This window comes from Acipenser ruthenus, chromosome 30 (genome assembly GCF_902713425.1).
Source record: "Acipenser ruthenus chromosome 30, fAciRut3.2 maternal haplotype, whole genome shotgun sequence".
Lineage (NCBI taxonomy): Eukaryota > Metazoa > Chordata > Actinopteri > Acipenseriformes > Acipenseridae > Acipenser > Acipenser ruthenus.
Window position 1 is genome coordinate 936,605 of NC_081218.1, and position 22,834 is coordinate 959,438.

General features: G+C 37.8%; 1 protein-coding gene across 4 annotated transcripts in view; it reads left to right on the forward strand.

Moving 5' to 3' along the window:
• LOC117396506 (trafficking protein particle complex subunit 6b-like) overlaps positions 1-20,305 on the forward strand; it is a 30,399-nt gene extending 10,094 nt beyond the window's left edge. The window contains exons 7-9 of one of the 4 annotated variants that reach the window (XR_004661600.2): positions 9,006-9,138; positions 10,382-10,501; positions 19,033-20,305. Coding sequence is in view for 1 of the 4 variants with exons in the window: in XM_033994755.3 (XP_033850646.1) it covers positions 9,006-9,034 (29 nt within the window). In the remaining 3 variants the exon portion in view is untranslated. Of the gene's footprint in view, positions 1-9,005; positions 9,441-10,381; positions 12,411-19,032 lie in introns of those variants that run through there. The other 3 variants (XR_004543740.3, XR_004543739.3, XM_033994755.3) reach the window with 3 other exon arrangements.
• The last annotated feature ends 2,529 nt before the right edge of the window (positions 20,306-22,834 follow it).

Consider the following 22,834-nt stretch of genomic DNA (forward strand, 5'->3'; position numbering starts at 1 on the left):
CCATGTATTTTTTTCAAATCTATTTTTTGTTTAAAGGCTTCGTCAGTCGGAAGTGTCTCAATAGCTTTCTTCTAGCGTGACCTTGGGAGGGGGTGGGGGAGGGGTTGTTTTTAAACAGTGTTTTGTTGGCCATCTGGGAAACTTACTAGCCCCCACACTGGCCCATACAATAGCCTGCAAAGCCTGCTATTCATTCCCGCTTAAATAATTCCCTTTTGAGACACACTGGGCAGTCACAGCAGTAATAGTGCTACATTGCCTTGTACGTGTCTACTGGTTGCTATTACACATGTGGAAAGTACAATCTGTGTTGCATATACAGCTAAGGCCAAAGGTTTTGCATCACCCTATAGAATTAACTAATTTTGCTTCATAAATTCGAATGAAACCTGCCGAATAATGTTACGTTAACATATTGAATTGCACACCAAATCTAACATGAAGTTCTGTACTACTATTATGGCTTCCGATAGACTTTCTGCGATATCATTTTGAGGTTTATTTGATTACATGATGTTAAATAAAAGATCTAATATATATATATATATATATATATATATATATATATATATATATATATATATGAATATTTGTTGCCACCAAGTGGCGGAAAATCATTATTGTAGCTGTTAAAATTTTGAACCATGGAAACCAGCAGTGCAGTTGATCACACACTGATATCTCAAATGTAGTTTCTTTTGACATCCAGTAAACTAAGAAACTTGAAACAAACATTTTCAGAAGTCTCTTGATTGTTGTTTTTTTTTTTGTCAAAGAATGTACTAGTTTTGTAATCTTAAAAAGGGCGGTGAAATGGCTACTCAAGTTAATGAAGGACAATTGATTGTAAAAACCTTAATTACTATATTTTCTTCTCCTAGGCTCAAGGACTAACCACTAGACCGCACTGTTGCCAAGTAACAACAACAAAATCTTGATTGATTGTAGCAAATGCTGTTCTAAAACCAGAGTCGGTTTCAGTCACCATAGCCATGGCAGCAGACTGACTTTGATAGAGGGCTGATTCGTTAGCAGAAAGGACAAGGGTCTATAGGCTTGGCATTTGGCTACAAAATGAAATATTTGCAATGACTGTTGTTTTACTACCATAGGTGTATGTATGCAAGAATTAACTTGCCTATAGCTACATTACTTTTTCAAGCGTAAGCCATCATTACACCATCTTCATGCACGAAATATTGAAAATTGAAGGGAGAAAAAATTGTTTTGGACACATAATAAATATATTTTTCATTGAATAAATAATAAATACATATTTTTTGAAAGCTTTTAGCTTTTAAGTATAAAATGGCATCCTCATATGAGGCTATCATGCATTTGGGTCTTTGTATATCCCCCCTATAAAGACTAGAAGAGAGTTTGTTTGTTTGTTTGTTTGTTTTGTTTTGTTTTTTTAATCCATCCTCGTATGAGGTCGCCACACATGAACGGGTTAAACAATTTCATCTCATAATGCACAACATCCCACTGACGTAGTTTATATAACAATGGTTGCAAAGTGGGAAAAACTTACCTCAAAATGAGCAAAATTATGGAGCAAATATGAATGAGGTAACAGATAAGTTCTTTCTGCAAATCTAACCCCTATAGTAGTTCCATTAAAGGCGAAACAAAATGCTATAGTAAATATTTCGTCTGTCGCTTGCAGACACAATTTCCATGACACCCTTTATTGTTACACGTGTAACAGTTTCTAAACGGAACATTGCGGAGAACACAACTTGTCAAATTGAATTCCTGCCGCGCAGACGGCCCATGGTTATCTGCGCTGACAGTGCTATGGCAAGTGTTTCCATTTTGTTATTCCCCTGTTTAGACTGTTCCCTCAGCTCAGTGTCGGCGAACTTGGCCTCATTTGACTTTGTTTAAAGCTGCGGTTTTAAGAAAATAAGCCACTGAGTAACTGGCAGGCACCTGTTACATAATTCTCTCTCATTTGAATCCCTGTCTGATATCTCTTGACAGAGAGAGGGAAACCACAGACTGTTGCAGCCCACGAAACATTACACAGTTGTTGCCTTGATCACAATACTAGGTCAGCTACTAAACTGTGAAAGCCGATATTTGAAAGTGTATTAGAGAATCCCCATAAATCTTGCCCAATTTGCGCTTCATTTAGCTACATAGGTCTCAAATGTTTGGTCTTGTTAGAATCACATGTTGTAGCACATATGTGTTTTCAATCTGAAACACTGAGCACTGTGTTAGGTAAAGGTTTTATAGTTTCCAGTGCGTCAGGAAATATGTTACGCTTGCACTTCCTAGGTCATTCACTTCAGCAGTGTCTTCTGGGACATTTAGTGATGACAGGAAAGAAGCTGTTGAAAAAGGGGACAATTTTACCCTCCAGGTGAAATGACTAAGGAAGTGCAACACTATCTAAAAGCTTGGATGTCATTTATTTTCTTATTTTTTTAATCAGCGCTGTAACTTTTTCCTATGGGCCTTTAGGATTTCCCATAAAAATGTAAATGTAACGTAACCATTCAAATGAGTTCTGCCAGCCCACAATCCTGGCATTGGCCTAATTGAAATAGAGCTCTGTGTGCTGCTGATTGAAATGAGGCAGTCTGATTTTGAAATCATTTTCAAATCAGTGGCAATTGGAAGTGATGTATTGTGCGTAATGAAGTTAAACCACTGTAACTAAAAATCTTGGAAAATTGATCAAAATACGCAAATTAGTGATTGTCGAAGGAACACATAGCCACAAAGGGTAAAATGCATGAGATTTTTTAAGATGCCTAATTAAAGCATAAAACTACTGCATATGTACAGTTTTTATTTTTATTTTTCTGTGGTTTCTCAAGTGACACAACAAAAGCAACTTGACCCTGTCAGTAAGATACGATACACCCAAACAAATGTAGTTCTGCCACATGGGCGACACCTCCCCCCCCCATTGTGTCACTTACTTTTCCAGGCTCTTTTGTGTCATGTTGTTCAGCAACAGATCTCTACACTCCTCAATGCCCTAGCAATAATCACTGAACCGTTTGTGTTCCATTGCTTATTTTAGTTTTTTAATTGAATCAATGGGAAGTCTTGTTTTGGGGAGAGGTGGAGGGACTATAGGCAGAGGTCAAGCCAGATGGCATGACCCTGTGACCCCCTCCGTACCCGCTGGGCACGCATTTTATAGAAGACACTCCCATGGTGCTTTGGGTAGTTCATTCTGTCTCTTAGCAACAACTAAACCCGCTACTTCAACCAATGGCATCGTTCTCTGGACCTCCAAAGGGCTTCAGAATGTTTTTTTTGTGTGTAGAATATTACAAAGTACCACTGGCTGTCATTATAACACCTGTGTTTTACCCTGAAGAAACTGTAGCAGAGCCATTAACAGACCACAGCATTACCAGCAATGGCAACACAATGGATTTGAACTGATTCTGATACAAGTAGCACATTGGAATGTGCATGGTATCACAGCCCTGCAGTTAATTGTGGTGCCATTTGTATGTCAAAATATCTCCCCACAAGCAATGACTTGCTAATCGCATTGTAGCTGCCCTTGTACTTACAGCACAGAACAATTGCTATTGAAAATGATTGTATGAATATTGGATTTTGAACCTCAAATAGGATTAAATAGGATTACATTTCCCATGTAAGATGATTCTGGGGAAATACATTTTAAATATTAATGCGATTTAGCAGTGCTTTGAAAATTAACTTATAGCCCTCTATCCAACTGCAAACTTGATTTAATTAATTCATCTTAAAAATCATAAACAAAACATGATTTAACAGTCCTAAAGGTGTCGCTTGCTATATCAGCAAACTAACCAAGACGAATCAGTAATCATTTTATAACTACATTAGCCATATTCAATAGATGTTTACAAGTACAGAACAGTGAGTGTGCCTCTAGTTTCAACTGTGCTGCTGCAGTAACCTCCCCCAGCCAGCAGGGGGCCTGTGTTACTGGTGAGTTCTGTTTGTGTTCATTCTTGGAGGAGTTCATGGTCAGTGCTTGATCTCCAAGCTGACCAGCAAAATAGGGGAGACAGAGTCCAAATCAATGCAGTTAGTTATTCCAGACGAATCTGGAGGGAAAAAGAAATGGAAATGCTGCAAAATAGTGCCCCCATGTTTTAAGAACATGTTTAATGGCATTATCATACTTTTTGAAACAGGACTTATCTACCTTCTGAAGCAGTCTGTACTTTGCACTTATTTAGCCTACGAAACATCAAGTAAATGTAGTTTTTAATGGGAAACAATTCAAGTTAAAACTGTTTACTAAATTGTTAACAAGGTTCTCTGCAGGAAATCAACTGACCCTGGTAAACTCCCATTGAGGACTGTTCTTCTGGCAGTCAGGCAGTGTGATTGACTGTAATTACTGCCAGTCCCAGCTGCTTTACCTCGGGGTACAGGGTGGGGAGAATCGGGTGGGGTAGGCAGCTCAAAGCAGCCTCTTTCCCCCAGGGCCCACAAATCACACTAATAACCCGATTATCAACTAACTGTCTTGGGGGAGCTGACAGCACAGCCTGGGGATTAGAGTCTGGGCCTGGTTGGTATTTTTAGCTTGTGTGGACTGTTCCTCTGACTTGTAAAGTGAGACGCAACACCTTAATACAGGCACTGAAACAATTAACAGCAATTACAATTATAAATGATTATTAACAATTATAAATAATTATAGCCTTCCAACAAACGAGCGCAGTGTTTTAAGTAATTAATAATACAGCTGTATTTTGATGTTGTTTTTTTTTATATATATACTTAAATAATTCTTGCCTAATGGTCTGTAATGGCAGTGCAATGGTAGTGTACTGTAGTGGTAGCACAGATACAATGATGTGGTATGAGAGAATAGTGGCCCAGTACTTTCAATTCATAGACTCTGGTATATATTTGCTACTGTATCAGAGCCACTGTGAAATATTTGTTCCAAATCCATTATAAAAGTTTCCAATAGTTAAAGCCTTGTAAAGTTTAATAAAGCATAGTGAAAGCAAGGTAAAGCCCAGAGAGATATGGTAAAGCATAAAAAAGCATACCATGGTGAACTAAACGCATAGAACAAGCCTGTGAAGACTGTGAAATAATCTTGCATTTTACCATGGTCCACTTTTATGAGGGGCACTACACAAAAAAGGCAAGCATAATAAGCTATGTACAGTATGATGGCTAAATTACAGTGCAAATGTATTAATTATAATGGTTTCATTATTTCTTCTTTTCCATGATCACGCTTGTTTTGACAATAGTATTCTATAGTATACCTTATAAAAATTTAACAAGGTAAATTGCAAGGTCATTTCAGTTCCCCCATACCTGTCTGTGCTTTACAATGCTTCCCTATGCTTTACCAGACATCTCTGTGCTTTACAATGCTTCCCTATGCTTTACCAGACCTCTCTGTGCTTTACAATGCTTCCCTATGCTTTACCAGACATCTCTGTGCTTTACAATGCTTCCCTATGCTTTACCACACCTCTCTGTGCTTTACAATGCTTGCCTATGCTTTACCAGACCTCTCTGTGCTTTACAATGCTTCCATATGCTTTACTAGACCTCTCTGTGCTTTACAATGCTTGCCTATGCTTTACCAGACCTCTCTGTGCTTTACAATGCTTGCCTATGCTTTACCATGCTTTCACTGTGTTTTTTTTTTTCCAAATGCTAAGTTTTATAAGGGATAGTAGCATTCTACATATTCTTTGTATCATATGGGAGTAAGTCAACTCATATTCTTTTTTTTTTTCTTTTTTAAGAGTCCTAAATTAAAGTTTACTTTACATAAAGTTTACTCTGGTATTGGCAAAAGCGTATCAGTCCTGTGCCTTTAAAAAAAAAAAATCTTGTAGATCTTGGTATCTGCTGCATTTGTTATGATTGGACGATTCCAGTCCAAAGCAGAGAAGGGGGTGAAATGCCTTTACTGATTAAAACGAGCAGATGTTTACTGGAGCTAGCAGTAGAGGCGCTTAGAAAATCCTTTACCAGCGTAACTGCCCTGTGTCTTGGGCTGGTGAATGGGGTTATATCTGCATGTGTGTGTGTGTTATTATCTCTGTGCAAATGTCCATCCTTCTAAGTAGCTATTGAAGGCCAACCATAGAGGACCCTGACTGAGGAGGCTTTGAAAACGTATCTGACTGATGTGAGCTCTGATAGCGGCTCCACGGGGAGTTGGTACGTTGTCCAAAAGCAGCTTTCCTATGGGCTGGAAAAATAAAACTCTGTGCAAGAACTTGAGGCAATCAGGAGTGAAGCAGGAGTGCATTCAACGCTTAAAGAGAAAAGCATTTGTTTATTTTCTTTCACAAATGGCCAGATGGCTGTATTATAAACAAGTACTTTATATAAAAAAATTAAAAAAATAAAAAACTTTGTTATATTGTCAGTAACCTCAAAATCTAAAATAAAAGAAAATGTATGCATTACTAAAATATAACTAATAAAAAGAGCTTTAAAACATCTGGCTTGTGAAAAGCCAAATAAAAATAACAATCTTTTAAAATATCGGTTGACTTGGCATTCTGAATCGGAATCGTCCTGCACATTGGATGACTGTCACATAAGAAACAAACAAAACACAAAAATTCAGAATCTGAACTAAAACATCAATAGGCCTAATTATTGCTAGGTACCTGTTTTAAAGGGTAATGATACCGTTTTCTATTAACAATTACAGAGTGTCATAGGCTAGACTATGCCACGTTAAGGTGACATATGTGGTAGTATTATGAATTGTTGTTAAATGTATGTTTCTCACAACTCTGCAGATAAGACCTAACATAGCCTAGTGGGGGCCCCCATTGCCTGGGACCCTGGGCAATTGCCCTGGTTGCTAGCCCCTAAAACCAGCATGAATTGCCTTATAAGTAAGGAGCAACATTTTAAAATCAATGTGATGCTTCCTTTCAGTGTAGTGAACTTAAAACTGGGTAAATATGACAGGAGACATGGTTTATGTCAGTATAACTAGCTGCACCCTATCCAATGAGTTACCCAGCAAACAAGGAAGTGAATCAATGTCGCAGTCACCATTTAGGAAAGCCATTTTGTGTTAAAATGAACAAATGTGTCCCACCCGTACATTCTGCATAGGTAGTAAATGGATATTGGGGTAGCATTGCACTTGTGGGACAGCTGTACTTAAAAAAAAATAATAAATAAATACAAAAATAAAAAAAATTGAGGTGGTCTATCAGGGATGCCAAGATATTTAGTGAGTGTGGTAAAATGCACAACTACTCTCGGGCATTCTAATGAGCTGCACCATAAAGTTTTAAGGACAACTATAATGCATTTAAGGGAGGGCCAATGTCATGGCTAGCAAGCGTATAACAGTCTGTGATGGGATGCAATGGGACTATCACTTAGCATCACACAGTGGCTGGCTTAATTGCACACTGTTTGTGAGACTTTTAAAGCCCTCCCTTCTTAAAAAGCATGACTGTCAAAAAACATGTGCATGGCAAACACGTTGCCATATGCTTATGAAATCATTTGGTCGACCAATTCTTACAGAAAAGTTTGGATACCATTACAATACCAGTGACGGTACCATACCCAAACCTAAGCAGACTACAGCACAACAATGGCAATGCATAGAGTTTTCCTGCTTGAACTATGCAAAATGCTATAATAAGAGAAACATTACACATGACATAGTATCACACACAAAAAAAGATTGTACTCATGAAAAATGATTAAATAAAAAAGTGATGTTGTTTTAACCTTGCTGTATGTTCTATACACAGGATGACAAGATCAGATGTACTGGAATTTCAACAAATACATGGACTTTAAAATGACATATACATGTTAGCAATACTTAGATAACAGCTAGATCTTTTTTTTTTTTCTTTAAAAGGTTCACATAAAAAAAGTGTTTGCTCAAAAGATCCAACTTCCCAACATTTTGGTATGTTTAACATACCTTTGTCAAGGGAATGTGTTTTTGATAACAAACAGTAGAGTTACTTATAGGATTTTGATGCTATGGTAACTACACTCACTTATTTCTCTTTGAATCTACTACATAGTAACGATCTGCCATTCCTTTCTATTTAAACCTTCAGGCATCAAGGTATTGAGTCTATTTATCTTTATTAATCTATACTGTATACTGTAAGCTACTCTGCATTTGGGTGGGAACTCAATAATAATAACTGGAAAAGAAATATTACAAACCAATGGATTTTGAATATGGGATGGATGTCGAAAGTATCCTATGAAAGGGTTAAGTTGTGTAGAGTGGAATGCGATCCTGTCCACATGAAAGCAATTAGCACTGCTCCATGCCCCCTGCCAGGCTCCACATCTCCGCCTCTGCTCAGAATCTCAGTGGTTCTTCTGGGAGTTTGGTGTGAACGCTTCAGCCAGGAGAATGAGCTCACCAGATGCAGAGAGTTGTTTTTTAACAGTCTTTGGTTTGAGTTTGCCAAATTGGGAATCCAAAAAGCAGCCCAGAGAAAAAAAGTGAACTTAAGTGATAGTCTTAGGAACCTTGTAAAGCAGATTTATATATGAATAGACAACTACAGAACTGTGTGGACAGGATAACATTACAGACAAGTTAAATATTTCCCATTGGGATCCCATTATAATCCCAGTGTATTACCCTGAAGAAACCCCAGCAGAATCATTAGCAGCAGCAATGGCAACACAGTGGAGTTGGAACAAATATCACACACTGTGTGGTACTAATATAGTATAGTATACTAACATAGTACTAATGCAGTACCACAGTAGTTCATACATAACATTTAAACACACCATAGGGTGATATTCAGCAAAACCTAATTTAGTTATACAAGTTGACTTTTTTATGAGTACGTTTGTTACTGAACAGTACCATGGTACCACATGGGTGTGTGCTGACAGCACTAGGAAAATGATATCATCGTGGTACCATTCTACAAATTGGCGTCCTATACCATCTTTAAAAAATTATTTTACCCACAATTTTCTCATAAATTTAGAATGTCCATTTATTTTTTTCCCCCCTCTCACCGCAGCAATTCCCCACACCACTCAGGAGAAATGAAGGTTCCGTGGGCGTCCTCCGATCCCGTGGCCAAGCCAGCTTCCTCTTCTACACCCAGGAACTGAATGTGATCCGGTGATGTGGAAAGAATTCTACTACCTCATGTAGGTTCAGGTGCTTGCCTCAGCCCGTTTGTTATAAAAAGGAAGCATAAGTATTACTCATGTGTTTCCACTGGCACAGGTTTGGGATTTGATTAATTAGATAGTTAGACTTGTCTCCGGTTTAATAAACATCCAGGCGCTTTTATTTCTGTCACCCCGTGAGTGTGGTGGCTAGAAACGTTGGCTTTTAATTCAAGATGTTAATGTGATATTATGCCCATTTAAAACCATTTCCATAAAATGCCTGGAGAAATCAATTAATCAATCAATTGCATCACCTAGAATTTTAGGTTTGAGACATTAATTAAAAAAACATATATATATATATATATATATATATATATATATATATATATATATATGAACATAATTTAGCTACTTTATTTGACATCATGTAATCAAAGAAACTACAAAATGATATCACAAAAGTCTACTGGAATCCATAATAGAAGTATTTCATGTTAGATTTCGAAATGCCACATTTTTCAATTGTTGTCAGTTTTTCATTAAGCATATGAGAAATAAAATAATTGGGCACTCAATTGAAGAAGAAGAAGAAGAAGAAGAAGAAGAAGAAGAAGAAGAAGAAGAAGAAGAAGAAGAAGAAGAAGAAGAAGAAGAAGAAGAAGAATGAATTAATTTTTAAAATCCTTGCAGTTTGAATAGCTAGCACAGTTTAGCTTTGCGGTTCTCTCATCCCAAACTGCAAAACAATAGAAAAAAAAAACCTACACAAGTCGTATAAACTTAGACCAACTAGTTCAAGTTGTCTGCCATAGATTTAGGTAATGTAGCGCAAGATCAGCCAGTGTTTTTATATTAGTAAGAGGCAGCGCCATCTAGTGCACAGCAAGGTGTTGTCAGCAAACCTCATGGAATCTTCATTCCAGAGTGGCTTTTGCTTCTAGAAACACACTTTCATATATCATCTAGGTTACATATATCAATGGCAGGTGTAACAGAGCGTGAACTGACAACCCTGTGCACTGCAAGCAAGAGTCTTACCCACAATGCAAAAGAGCAGGGCTCGTCTGCAATCATGGTTTTAAAGCTTGTAACCTCATCTCACCTCACCGACGGGACAGGACAGAATCCATAACAGCGGTATATAACCAGGGGACAAAACTACTGTGTAAACCTTTACCCTGTAGGGAAGATTCAGTAAAGATGCAACCCCTAGCAAGCTATTTTTTTTTCTGGAAGTATATTTATTTTTGCTTTCTTGTTTTTCTGTAACCTAAAGCTACCACACCTTCAGGTAGTGTAAAGAGTCAATGACCCTCGTCTCCTCCCTTTGGCCTGGAGGAGAAGTCTTTTCTTGCATGAAGCACCTGCCGTTAACAGGCCATTCTCGTCCTGCAAGGTGAGCTAAGTGCCATGTAGTAGGTGTGTAGCTCCTGCCTGTGTGAAGGTCTCATCTGATTTAAATTGCCTTCCTCAGGCTATACCACTGCAGATGTGTTCCTTGTATTATTTCAGCTTCAGCACCAAATAATACAGTAAGTGTGCAAATGTATCCGAACACCACATTGCTTCTGTTGTTTTGATTTGTTTGTGCATATGACATCAAACCACTGGAACTGAAAAATCTTGGAACATTGGCGTAATCGGCAAGTTAGTGATTGTCTAATTTAATTGCTGACTTTACTAGACCACACATGCAATTAATTTAAAATAAAAAACATAAAGGTACACAAATGGCAGCATGCATGAGACTTTTTAGACGTGGTCTAACATTTTTTCACCCACAAGTGCCTATTGTTTCTATATCACTGATTACTGATGGCAATTTGAAATTCTCATACCCAGAGGTTTTCATGCAGGCAGGTATATAAAGGATATAAATGACACATCTTGAGGTGTTCAAATAAATTTGCACACTACTGTATTTTTTGGCCTTATACTGCTTTTTTTCTCAACAGACTTAATAGTATATTAAATGAGTCTACAGGTAATTATCTTTCTTCTAGTATTGCAGTGGTCTTGACTGGAGTTTTATTTTTTAGACCCGTTTTTGTAACCCTGGTTGTTGCCTCACATCTATAAAGCTGCACAAAAAAGTCCAGTCAATCTGTAAGGGATGAACAACGATAATGGTGATTCCCCACTGTGAGTTGTTTATCCCATTTAAAAGCATTACCAATGATAATACGCTATTAAAATATTTAAACATTTCAAGCGTTGTAATAAACGGTCTGCGTCACAGTTTTAAGTTGAATCATTAATAATGAATTACAGTTAATGTTTAAGTCTCAAATGTTCCAATATCCAAATTATGGTCTGTTTTATAGCCCAGGGCCCATACAATAAACTAGGCTTATTTAAAGTTTAAATTGTACCTGTTTCAGCCTGATGTGGTTCAAAATGAGGCTATGACCCTTTCTATGGAAGCAGGTTCTACCTACATTCTTCCAAAATTCAGCTCATTTAATAGAGAAAGTAGAGCAATATTAAACAGTGGCTTGTGAATACAACTGAGGAAATGGTATCACAGCTACACATTGATGCTAATCTATTGCAGTGCCGGTCAAAATTCAGATCCATTGTGCTGCCATTGCTACATCTGTTTCAAACTTTTCTTAAGAAAAAAAGAAAGAAGTTCTATAAATATATATATTGAATTCGGTTTGAGCAAACACTTTATTTAATTTAGATTTTTAATATGCAGTTCTATTTGTGGTACATTCATTCACATATATTCATAGCTAACCCTTAATGATTTCTCATGCTCACGCACTGTAAATCATAACAAGCCGACCAAACATGCCACAAATAAACACAAATAATTGCTCGGTGTAGTCTTTTAGCTCTAGCAATTAGGAAACTAAAAACAAATTACTTTATGCATCACAGCAATCTGGTTTGCCTTTTTAGTCCCACTCCACAGTGAATTAAGTTAAAAACTTATAGTAACTCAAAACAGAGCTATCGCAGTTATTATGAAAACATTCATTTTCCGTTGAGGAGCATATTAAAATATGTTCAATTCCCATCCGGTTTTATTTGCTTTGAAAGGACAACTTCCAGGAGTTTTTTTTTTATTAATTTCCTATGAGCATTTGTCAGCTAGTCCAGCAATGAGAATTAAACACTGTCTATTTATAGAGTGGGAGATATTTTCTTTGGATACTGGCTGAGTTCTAATGTCATTTTCTACATTACAAAACCACAATTACCACTGGCACAGAAACTGTATCAGATCTTGGTACAAAGTGTGTGATTGGCATGTAAAACTTTGCGACCCAGGCCCAGTGACAGTGTGTGCCAGGGGAGAGGGGAGAGGGGAGAGGGGAGAGGGGAGAGGGGAGAGGGGAGAGGGGAGAGGGGAGAGGGAGTGGGGAGAGGGGAGAGGGGAGAGGGAGTGGGGAGAGGGGAGAGGGGAGAGGGGAGAGGGGAGAGGGAGAGGGGAGAGGGAGAGGGAGAGGGGAGAGGCAGGGGGGAGAGGGGAGAGGGGAGAGGGGAGAGGGAGAGGGAGAGGGGAGAGGGGAGAGGCAGGGGGGAGAGGGGAGAGGGAGAGAGGGGAGAGGGAGAGGGAGAGGGAGGGGGGAGGGGGGAGGGGGGAGAGGGGGGAGGGGGGAGGGGGGAGGGGAGGGGAGGATTTTTAAAAAGGTCTCCCAAGACGAAACGACTCTGTCCTTGAAATGCGTAGATTAGGAAACGTCACATACTACAATGGGACCCTACAAAGCGGATCACTAACTTTATAAATATTATAGTTTGATTTTTGTGCTTAACTTTACTTTTATTAACGATTTCTCATTGATTTTTATCTGAACTGGCATCTGGACTGGAGGGGGAGGAGAGGGGAGGGCTGTAGAACTTTTTTTCCTGTCAACAACCAATCAGCTGCTTCTCTTGTTGACTGACATGCTTTAAAAACTGCAACTTTGAGACATAGGCAGCGAATGGAAGTGTAAAATAGATATGATTTATGGAAGTACATTGGTAACTGTAATTACTTTAATGCTCCTAGTATTTCTGATGTTAGTGCTTCACCTGGTAGGCTATTCCATGCATTTATAACTGTCTAAACTTTGTAAACTTTTACACAAAATAGGTGTCAATACCTGTGATGAAGACATTTATTTACTAAATGTATTATTGGTCAATAAAAAATGGATCGTCAATGGAAAATTCAGAACTTATTTTAAATACTGGTGTGTATTACAAAGCTTTCATACAAACAAACAAATACATATGAACGGGGGGGATGCTTTGAAACATGGTTATGTCTCCCTTATAAGGCTTGGGTTAAATTATATGGGAAGGGAATTGATTTAATAGGATCTAAATGACTGTGCTTGGATGTCAGGGCTTATAACTGTTACAGAAATGAATTCCACACACAGCTTGGATGAATTAGGAGGCACCAGTAAAGGCTGCTTGTAACGTCATGGAAAAAGAGGGGGTCTGGCTTGAAATGAGCCATGCTGAACAAACAGACGAAACAGTTACTGGGATGTTTGTACCACTAGTCTTCAATAGCTAACAGAAACACTCACTGGCCATAAGTGCAACCTCCCATCAGTTTTGCATTATAAACGTACTGTGAATGCGTAACTGTATCTTTTAGGAATGTAGCTTATGTATGCAATAAAGTCATAACATAATTATTTTACTTAATGTTCTTTTTAAGTGCAGTATACCCAACTATATTACCCCCTTTTATCTAACCAGTTTGAAATGCCCAAAATAATGTCATAAATCTTGCTTCCAATTTGCGCTACAGGTCTCCAATATGCACACGTTATAGTTGAGTTGCACTTTTGAAACAGAATATCTGGTAATCAAGTGTAACAGATTTCTTCAGAGCGAGGCATGGAAACCTACTAGATACGTTTTAATGTAAAAAATACATGCTTGCTATAAAATTCTTTCAAAAGCAAACACTTTAGACCTATGAGGCTAATGGAAATGCAAAGCATCTTCATGGAATCAATTTGTTAGATACATGTACGCTAAGGAATTGAAAGTATGTTTTCTTTCTCTCTGTTTTAAGTCAAGATTAAGCCTTTTCTTGCATATGTGAAGCGTCTTGAGACAAAATCAATACTGGGAGAGTTAAAGCAAGGAAAAGCAAGTAGCTCAGGAATTTTTCCCAAACTGGAAGGTCCTTCTGGGAACCGGCTTGACGACTTTATAAGATATCAAACCGCTGCAGGAGCACAAACTGACACTAACCCTTATTTTCATTAGCCATTCGTGCCCAAGCAGTGCTGACATCTCAAAGCTGAAAGAATGTTGTGATTTTTGCTAGCTGACCACATGAGGCACATTCCATTAATTACCATTAATGAGGACAGATAGGCACCGCCATGCAGAAAAAACACACTCGCTCCTCCAGCCTGCAAATAAATTTAAAACACAGCACCACAGAGACAGCAAACAAGTTACCAAAGTCCTTCAGCAAATGGTGGTGTGAAATCAGAGGCGGGGGTGTCAACAGGCAAACCCAACAAGAACGATGTAGCACTTGGCGATTTTCTATTAAGTTTTACATTTCGGTGTGTCCTGCAAAAGATATTAGAGGACTGAGAATGTATATTTTGTCCACAAGTAGAGGTCATGTGAGACACTATTTTGTGTTTTATAGCTATGGATGAAGCCAAAAATATACTCAAGAGACACACTGCTTGGGACCCCCCTTTCTTTTAATGATTTACACAACAGCAGTATTTATTATCGCCAATTTAGATCCATTGAAAAGCCCACAATCTTTTTGGCTAACATCACAGAGCTTAAATGATAACCCATCTGTCAATAAAACACTTGAGCAAGCACACTCCATTCCAAACAGACACCCATACACAACCAGACGCTTAGAGAGGGGAAGTACAGGGAGAGGAAATGCGACTGTTGTGTATAAACCTTTCTTGATCTCTTAAGTTTCCCTCCTTGAATAAATCGAACCCTCAGACACATACAGACACACATTACAGGACAAAATAGGATCTATTTAGTAGTTTTTTCGTCAACAACTTTACATTTCTACAGAATATACAATTCTGTTAATCTAGACATTTGTTAAAAAAAAAAAAAACTATCTATGCTGAAGTTTTTTTGGTTAAATACTTGGCTCAACAGAACTTCTGTAACATATACACACAAAAACAGCAAGCCTAATACTGAATGTAGCAAAGTGAATAGCTTTTGATGGCACGGTAAATTGAAATATATAGTATGGGACAATGTACTGATGCAATTGGCACTTGTATAGGTATCTATATATTTTGACATACTGCATTGTTTCATACATGTACTGAACAATATATTTGGCAATCTGCAGTATATTAATAATATATAGGCCTATATGTTAGACTATTTCTATTTTTAGTAATAGAAAAACAGAAAAAGACCATGTTAAAAAGACCATGTTAAAAAGACCATGTTAAAAAGGCAGTAACGTTATATCTTGTGAGTTATCTGTTTATCAATTCATCTTCAACTCCAATATATAGTAGCCCCTGAGATACTGATATGATACAGCCACCGGAAATGTCTTTGTATCTAATAGTCTGTATCGGATGGAAATGGCTTCAAATAAGAATTAACTATACTGTTTAAACACTCTATTTGTATTTGCACAGTCACAATCCCATTAACGCTGTAAAGTTAGTTTGTAAAGTTAGTTTGTACCCTTGGGTCCAGCCAAATGCCTGTTTATCACTTGCTAAGTGTCTTAAATAAACAAGCCCTGGAGATCTGCTGGCTGCATCAGTGTAAAAGCATCTGTCATGTGATACGGGTTTGGGATGTTCACAGCCCACGCGGCCTATTCAATAAACACAGCACCCCATTGCAACTTGAAAGAGACTAGGCTGTGAGGTCACACCCCCAGAGCTCCAGTCCTCACATACTGTTGATTTGCTTTTGCATTAAACAACTAATCCAAACATCCTAAACCAAATGATGTTCACTGGAAAGGCTGCTACAAGAATACTACCAGTACTATATTTGTAAAATGACAGTGGTATGTTGGCATACATGTAATCTATACAACAAGTGTTGACAGATCTGGCATTGGCTGAAATCCATTGTTCTACCGTTGCTGGTCATGGTGTTTGAGATTTCTTCAGGGTAATACACTGGGATTACATGGGGATCCCAATAGCATTTTCTGAAATGGGGATAGGAAGTGAAAAATGACATCCGATTTCTTTTAAGACTGTGTTTTTGTAATGTTTTTAAGGAATTGCTCAAACTGCTTGGGGCTTATAAGGTTGCAACCTTTTCTTTCTTTCTTAAATACGTTCAAAACAAAACTGTGTTTAAACTGTGCGTTGTTTAATCACTTCCGTCTGCAGTCTGAACTTTGAAGCAAAGCCAAATGAAATGAGATTAGACCGAACTGAAAACAAACGCATCCACTTTGAAATGAAAACGCAAACATTGCATCGGGTTTTGTCTTAAAGGATTACGTTTTCAGAGACTGAGTTGTCTAACTGGGGATTTTGGTCTGCTATTATTAGTACTTAGTCAACATTACAGAATAGTTTGGAAAAACCGTTAGCCAGCCACAGCATTACCAGCTGTACATTTGTTAAACAATGTTAATAGTTTATAGTATATTGATGCATTGCAACCCACTACAGTTGAAAACTGCATGTGGAAATTAATGTAAAATTTGAATATGAAATATAAAGATGACTTCTAAGTAAGTCTATGTATGGTTGTGTAATCAGTAACCGTTTCACTCCCCGTTAAAGCCTTCAATGACCATAGTAAAAGCATCGCTAAGCATTGTAAAGCCCAGAGAGGTATGGTAAACATATTAAAAAAAATATATTTATGATATGTCCAAATCTTAAAATGTTACCACTGTTCACTAATCTACCCATTGCTGTCCTATGCTACCATTGCCTCTTAGTATAGAACCACTGCAAAGTGCATTGCCTTTGAAGAGCATTTGCTACGGACAATAAAATGCATCACTGATTAGCAAATGGCCAGTTCGCAAATCTGCCTGCATGTGTGTGGCTGTGTGGTTTAGTCATTATGTTACGTGGCTTATGTTTGTGGCCAGTGCACCAGCTCAGTTGACTTTTTAATTTACAATGTTGCTATTTTCTGGCAGATAATTTGACTTTTCTGGGCACCTGTAATACCATTCAATCACATGGAAAAAACACACACAAAAACCCAATCCTACTTGACATGTTTTATGTTTGTGAACTTTGTGACTAGTAGCGAATGTTTATAAAACACACGGCATGTATTTAAAACTTGGGGATTGTAACCTATCTGAAGCATGTGTTAAAATGAAAAAGACACTTTAAAACAGTTTGTGTGAACTCTTGTTTTCAAGAAGTTGCCCTGCCATAAGTTAAAAAATAAATAAATAAATAAATAAATAAAATTATAAAATAGTTACATAGATAGGGAACTTAACGTAGCACAATTATGCACACAGTGACAGAATGGTATATATATATATATATATATATATACACATACATACACAGTATATAAATTATTTATTGATTTATTTATTTATTGCGAGCTTAGTATTAAACTGAGGGATAATGATGCAAGCTACAGTCCAAAGTGTCTAAATATGTCTATGCTTTGCTTCCAATGTATATTTTTTGCTGTATGTTATGAAAAATCCAGCTGTTAAAATATTAGTCCCCAGAATCATGAGTAACGCTTCATCAGAATTCAAAGATTTCTGAGATAAAACTTCTAAGAAACTGCTAAATTACTGTGCAGATTTACCAAGGAAAAACCTGTATATGAGTACTACAGCAGAACTGTAACTTTGTAGTTGCAGAATAGAGAATGGACGTGTGCCGATTTGATACTGAAACAACATGAGGTGCAGTGTGTTTCTATCTGTATTTGTCAATACATGATACAAAGCAAGCACCTTCTGAAGTTTAATGTGACAGTTATAAGCTTCTAAGCTTGCTGAGCATTTAACGACAGAACAATGACCCCTGGACTGACGGTGATTGGTTGGGCCAGTCTGTTAGAGTTAGTGCAGTTCTAATTGGGAGGGTCAGTGGGAGGGTCAGGGTCCTTGAAAAGAAGTCTGAACCTTGCATGTGTTTTTTTCCACTAAGCCACGGTCATTAGTTAAATCCGTTATTTCAGAAACAAGCTCTTTTCATACCAGGATTTCAGGCTGATCGAATTACTGAGTTTCAGTTCAACTTTTATGACAAAGAGATGCAGGGTTTTCTTCTGAAATAGTGGCTTTAATTGAAAGGTTTGTAAACTAGGAAGCACACATTTATATAAAAAAAACAACATTATTTTTCAAAAGTAAGTGTATATATATATATTATGTGCTACTTTGTACATGATTTTGTGTATGTTGCGCTCACAACTTTATATATATGGGCAGCAGTGTGGAGTAGTGGTTAGGGCCCTGGACTCTTGACCGGAGGGTTGTGGGTTCAATCCCCAGTGGGGGACACTGCTGTTGTACCCTTGAGCAAGGTACTTTACCTAGATTGCTCCAGTAAAAACCCAACTGTATAAATGGGTAATTGTATGTAAAATAATGCGATATCTGTATAATGTGAAATAATGTATAATGTGATATCTTGTAACAATTGTAAGTCGCCCTGGATAAGGGCGTCTGCTAAGAAATAAATAATAATAATAATACTGATGGCTCTAATTTTGATTTACAGCCGTGGTGTGAGGTTGAAGTTACTGACATGCTTTGTTAATACTTTGTTAAAAGCAAAAGGGAATACACAGCTAAGTTTTGATTAACTAATTGTAGAAGTCATTCATAACAATGATATGAATATTTACTGAACTTTCCCTCTCCTCTCTCTGTCTCTCTCCTTCTCTCTCTCCCTCTCCTCTCTCTCTGTCTCTCTCTTTCACTCTCCCCCTCTCCCCCTCTCCTCTCTCTCCCCCTCACACACACACTATTGCTAGGAATGGATCTCCTCAGTTTAAAACAAAATTGGATGGAGGCCGTGTTGGTAAACGATAAGCCTGCAGTGGACGTATGGCCTGCAGATTAGCATTGGCAGATCCCTGATTCAAGTCCTGGCTTGAGCACTGCTTGTGACTTGCATGTCAAGGAGCTGCAGCAAAATGTGTTTTTTGTGTGTGTTTTTTTTTTTAACCAAAACTAAAAAATAAAATAAAATAAATAAAAACATGACCGTGTTCTATTAGGTTGTAGGTCAAATATAACCTGATCACGAAAGACAAGGTAATATATAAAAATTCAGTGGAACATTGCAGCAGGAACTTTTTTGTTTAAAATCTTTATCAACTGATTTACTAACATGTTGATATTTATTTAAACTATTTAAAGCAATGTTTACAGAGCTTTGTGAAAGTGAGTCCCAATGGTCCCAGTGAACCGCGCCTGGGTCTGTCAGGGGCCCATAAGAACTCTGTCATGTTGTTGTTTTTTGTTTGTTTGTTTTAGTCTTTTTTTTTCCTATTGTGTGCCCCTCGACTCTTGCTATTTCTGTCTGTAATAAATATCGTTTTTGACCCAAATAACGAATACAGACAGATAATTTTGCATCTGTATGTTAGTGCCGTTCTGACTGACTGTGAAGAACTCGGAAGCCAGAGAGACTGGTGATGAGCTAATTAATGACATTGCTTATTAACCCTTTCGGTCCTGGAGGGACCTCAAGGCCCTGCCTTATATGTTTCAAAGAATACCAAGGCCTATGAAAAGGGATAGAAACATTTGAGAAGTGACCAAGCTTTCTGTATTGTAGAGATAAAAGTCAAGAAAAAAAAATGATGTCAGCTGTGTTGTTATACAAGCCAGCAAACATGTTTTGACGTTTTGAGGTCCCCTTTTTTTTTTTTTTGAAGTGAATTTTTCCTTGTAACCAGACCGGATCACCCTTGGTGTGGCACTGGTTGAAAATGAAGTGACTCAGGACAGAGAGTAGGGGGCACTTTTTTAGTGGTGAGTGTCAAAGGTATGGAATGTGTTACCAAAGGTTACCAAGCCACGCTGTTGATGGTGAGTCACAGGAACCCTTTAAGACCTGACTTGACCACGTTTGGGGTCAAGGTGAACTGTGCAATAATTGGACGTAGGTGGGTGCACGTAATGGTTGGGTATAAAAGAATGCACCTGGAAGCTCTTTGTATTGTGAGCCATTACTGAGTTAAAAAAAAAAAAAAAAAAAACTGGTTATCCCGTAAGAGATTCCATGACAGCATCTCCTTTTGTCGTTTCTACTTTATAAAAGGGGGGGGGGGGGGTGTGGGGGTCATCACACTTAGTGCCCTGTTGTGACACAAGAGCACTTAAGAAAGAGCTGACATTAGCAGAAACACTGCAATCCTATACATCTACCTGCTCCCCAATGCTTTATGAATAATAATTTTAAAAAAAAGAACAGTGTTTTTTTCAGCTGCAGATTTCTCTGCAGTACTCCAACTTGGAAAATAATTAAAATACTGGTACTGTGTAGGTTTTTAAAGTGTAGAACGGCCTTTTAAGCAGCAGGTTTTTGTTTAAAGAGTAGGCCCCCATGGCTTTATGATCACAATTACTCTCTTTTTTAAAAAAAAATCTAAACCAAAGAAGTTCCTTTGACTATTGATAAACCAATAATTAGAGTAGATGTTGTCTGCACTTATCAGTGGCCACCCAATTTGATGAATGATCTCCATTTATGTCCTATTGTGCCTATGGCACTTACTATAAGTACTGTAGGACACAAAAGCCGTTTAGAAATTGCCTACTCCATACAGAAACGTTTGACCAATTAATTGCAATGCAAACGTAATATCAGTGTATTACCCTGAGTAGCAGACCATGGCATTACCAATAAGTAATTGGTAGCCGGGCAGCAGTGTGGAGTAGTGGTTAGGGCTCTGGACTCTTGACCGGAGGGTCGTGGGTTCAATCCCAGGTGGAGAACACTGCTGCTGTACCCTTGAGCAAGGTACTTTACCTAGATTGCTCCAGTAAGAACCCAACTGTATAAATGGGTAATTGTATGTAAAAAAAAAGTGATATATGTATAATGTGATATCTTGTAACAATTTTATGTCGCCCTGGATAAAGGCGTCTGCTAAGAAATAAATAATAAAAAAAAAGGCTGTGTTGTTTTTATCACATATTTTGCAATTTCTGTGAAGTTTATTATATAATAACTATAGAAAAAATTATTCATATTAATTTTGAATATGTAATGTAACTGTGTGTGTTTTGATGTGTGCCTCATCTGAAAATACCACACACACACAAACACACACACACACACAGAGAGGAACAGTTCTAAAGCAAGCCTGTTCATTTTATTTAATTTTAAAAGTTGCAAATACACATTGGAAGAAGCAATTATTCTACACGGTAGCTGCATACCCCCAACCCCCCCAGTTAAATCCACCCACCAATCCAAGAGCTGTCACGTCACGTCGTCTTTTGACAAATTAACGATGTGACAAAACAAAACGCATTGTTGCAAACAAAACAACGTTTCAAAGTGTGAAGAATCATACAGTCCTGCCACAATGGGCGTCACTCGCACAGTAGCTGGGGAGACCTACATCCTTACAAACGAAAGAATAAGCAGAACACACAGCGCTGTTTAGGAGAGGACTTTGCCCCCGGGTCTGTGGGGTGTGGGGTGTGTGGGGTATTAATTCCAAAACAGGTGTAATGGTAATCCCTGAGCCGTAAATGCGACCACGACCTGTCCTTGCCTTACCTTACCCTACCCCTAATCTATTTAAAAATAAATAAATAAAAAAAGTTAACACTCGCTTTAGTCTAATTATATTTGTGATGGCTGGCTTTTAGGGGACCACGGTAGAATCCTTCTTTTCAAGTGAAGTAGAGTAGGCGGTGCGACCCTTTGTTTTACAAAAGTTTAAAAGTAATTGTACTTAAAGACACAATTGAGAGAGAGAGAGAGAGAGAGAGAGAGAGAGAGAGAGAGAGAGAGAGAGAGAGAGAGAGAGAGAGAGAGAGATTGTGGATTAGTATAGGTTGTTTTGTTTTGTTTTGTTTTTGTAAAAAAAACGAGATTTCCGAGCGGTATCTGGAGAAAGCGCAACTAATCAAGATACATCTGTGCCAGGAGAATAATGCATTTGCGTCATTAACATATAGTTTCTCATTTAAATATTGAATAGTTATTCCGCCACCCATTCCACCTGCCGGAAAACAGCAGAAAAGTGTTTCATTTTGTGATGGAAACAACGTTCGGGATGAGAGTCGGGTTAAAACAGACAGAGGCGGAGAGTTTCATCACTTTGGTATTCAGGGCCAGTACCTTTTAACACATGAAATACGGACAGTTCAGTATTGCTCCATTCATCTGGCACTGTTAAGATAAACTATAAGCAGCTCAGACACGTAAAACAGCTTTTTGTTTAGTACACTTATTAAACAAATAATAAGAAAGAAAGAAAGAAAGAAAGAAAGAAAGAAAGAAAGAAAGAAAGAACAATTACGTATACAGTATTGTGATATAAAATAATGTTATATGTATATTTTCACGATGCAAAGAAAGTTGATATTTCAGATCAAGTTGGAACGTGGTTTATCCAGCTTTGAAATATTTTCAGATTCACACACTATTTTGTCATATATTTACAGAAAACATAAATACATTTAGGAAGTATTTCAGAGATAACATTTCAATATACACTTAATATCCGAGACTACATTTCTTAAAATGTTTGGTGTTAATCGTTGGTCTATATGTGTATTTAGCGGCTACTTTTCAGTTAGTTACTGTTT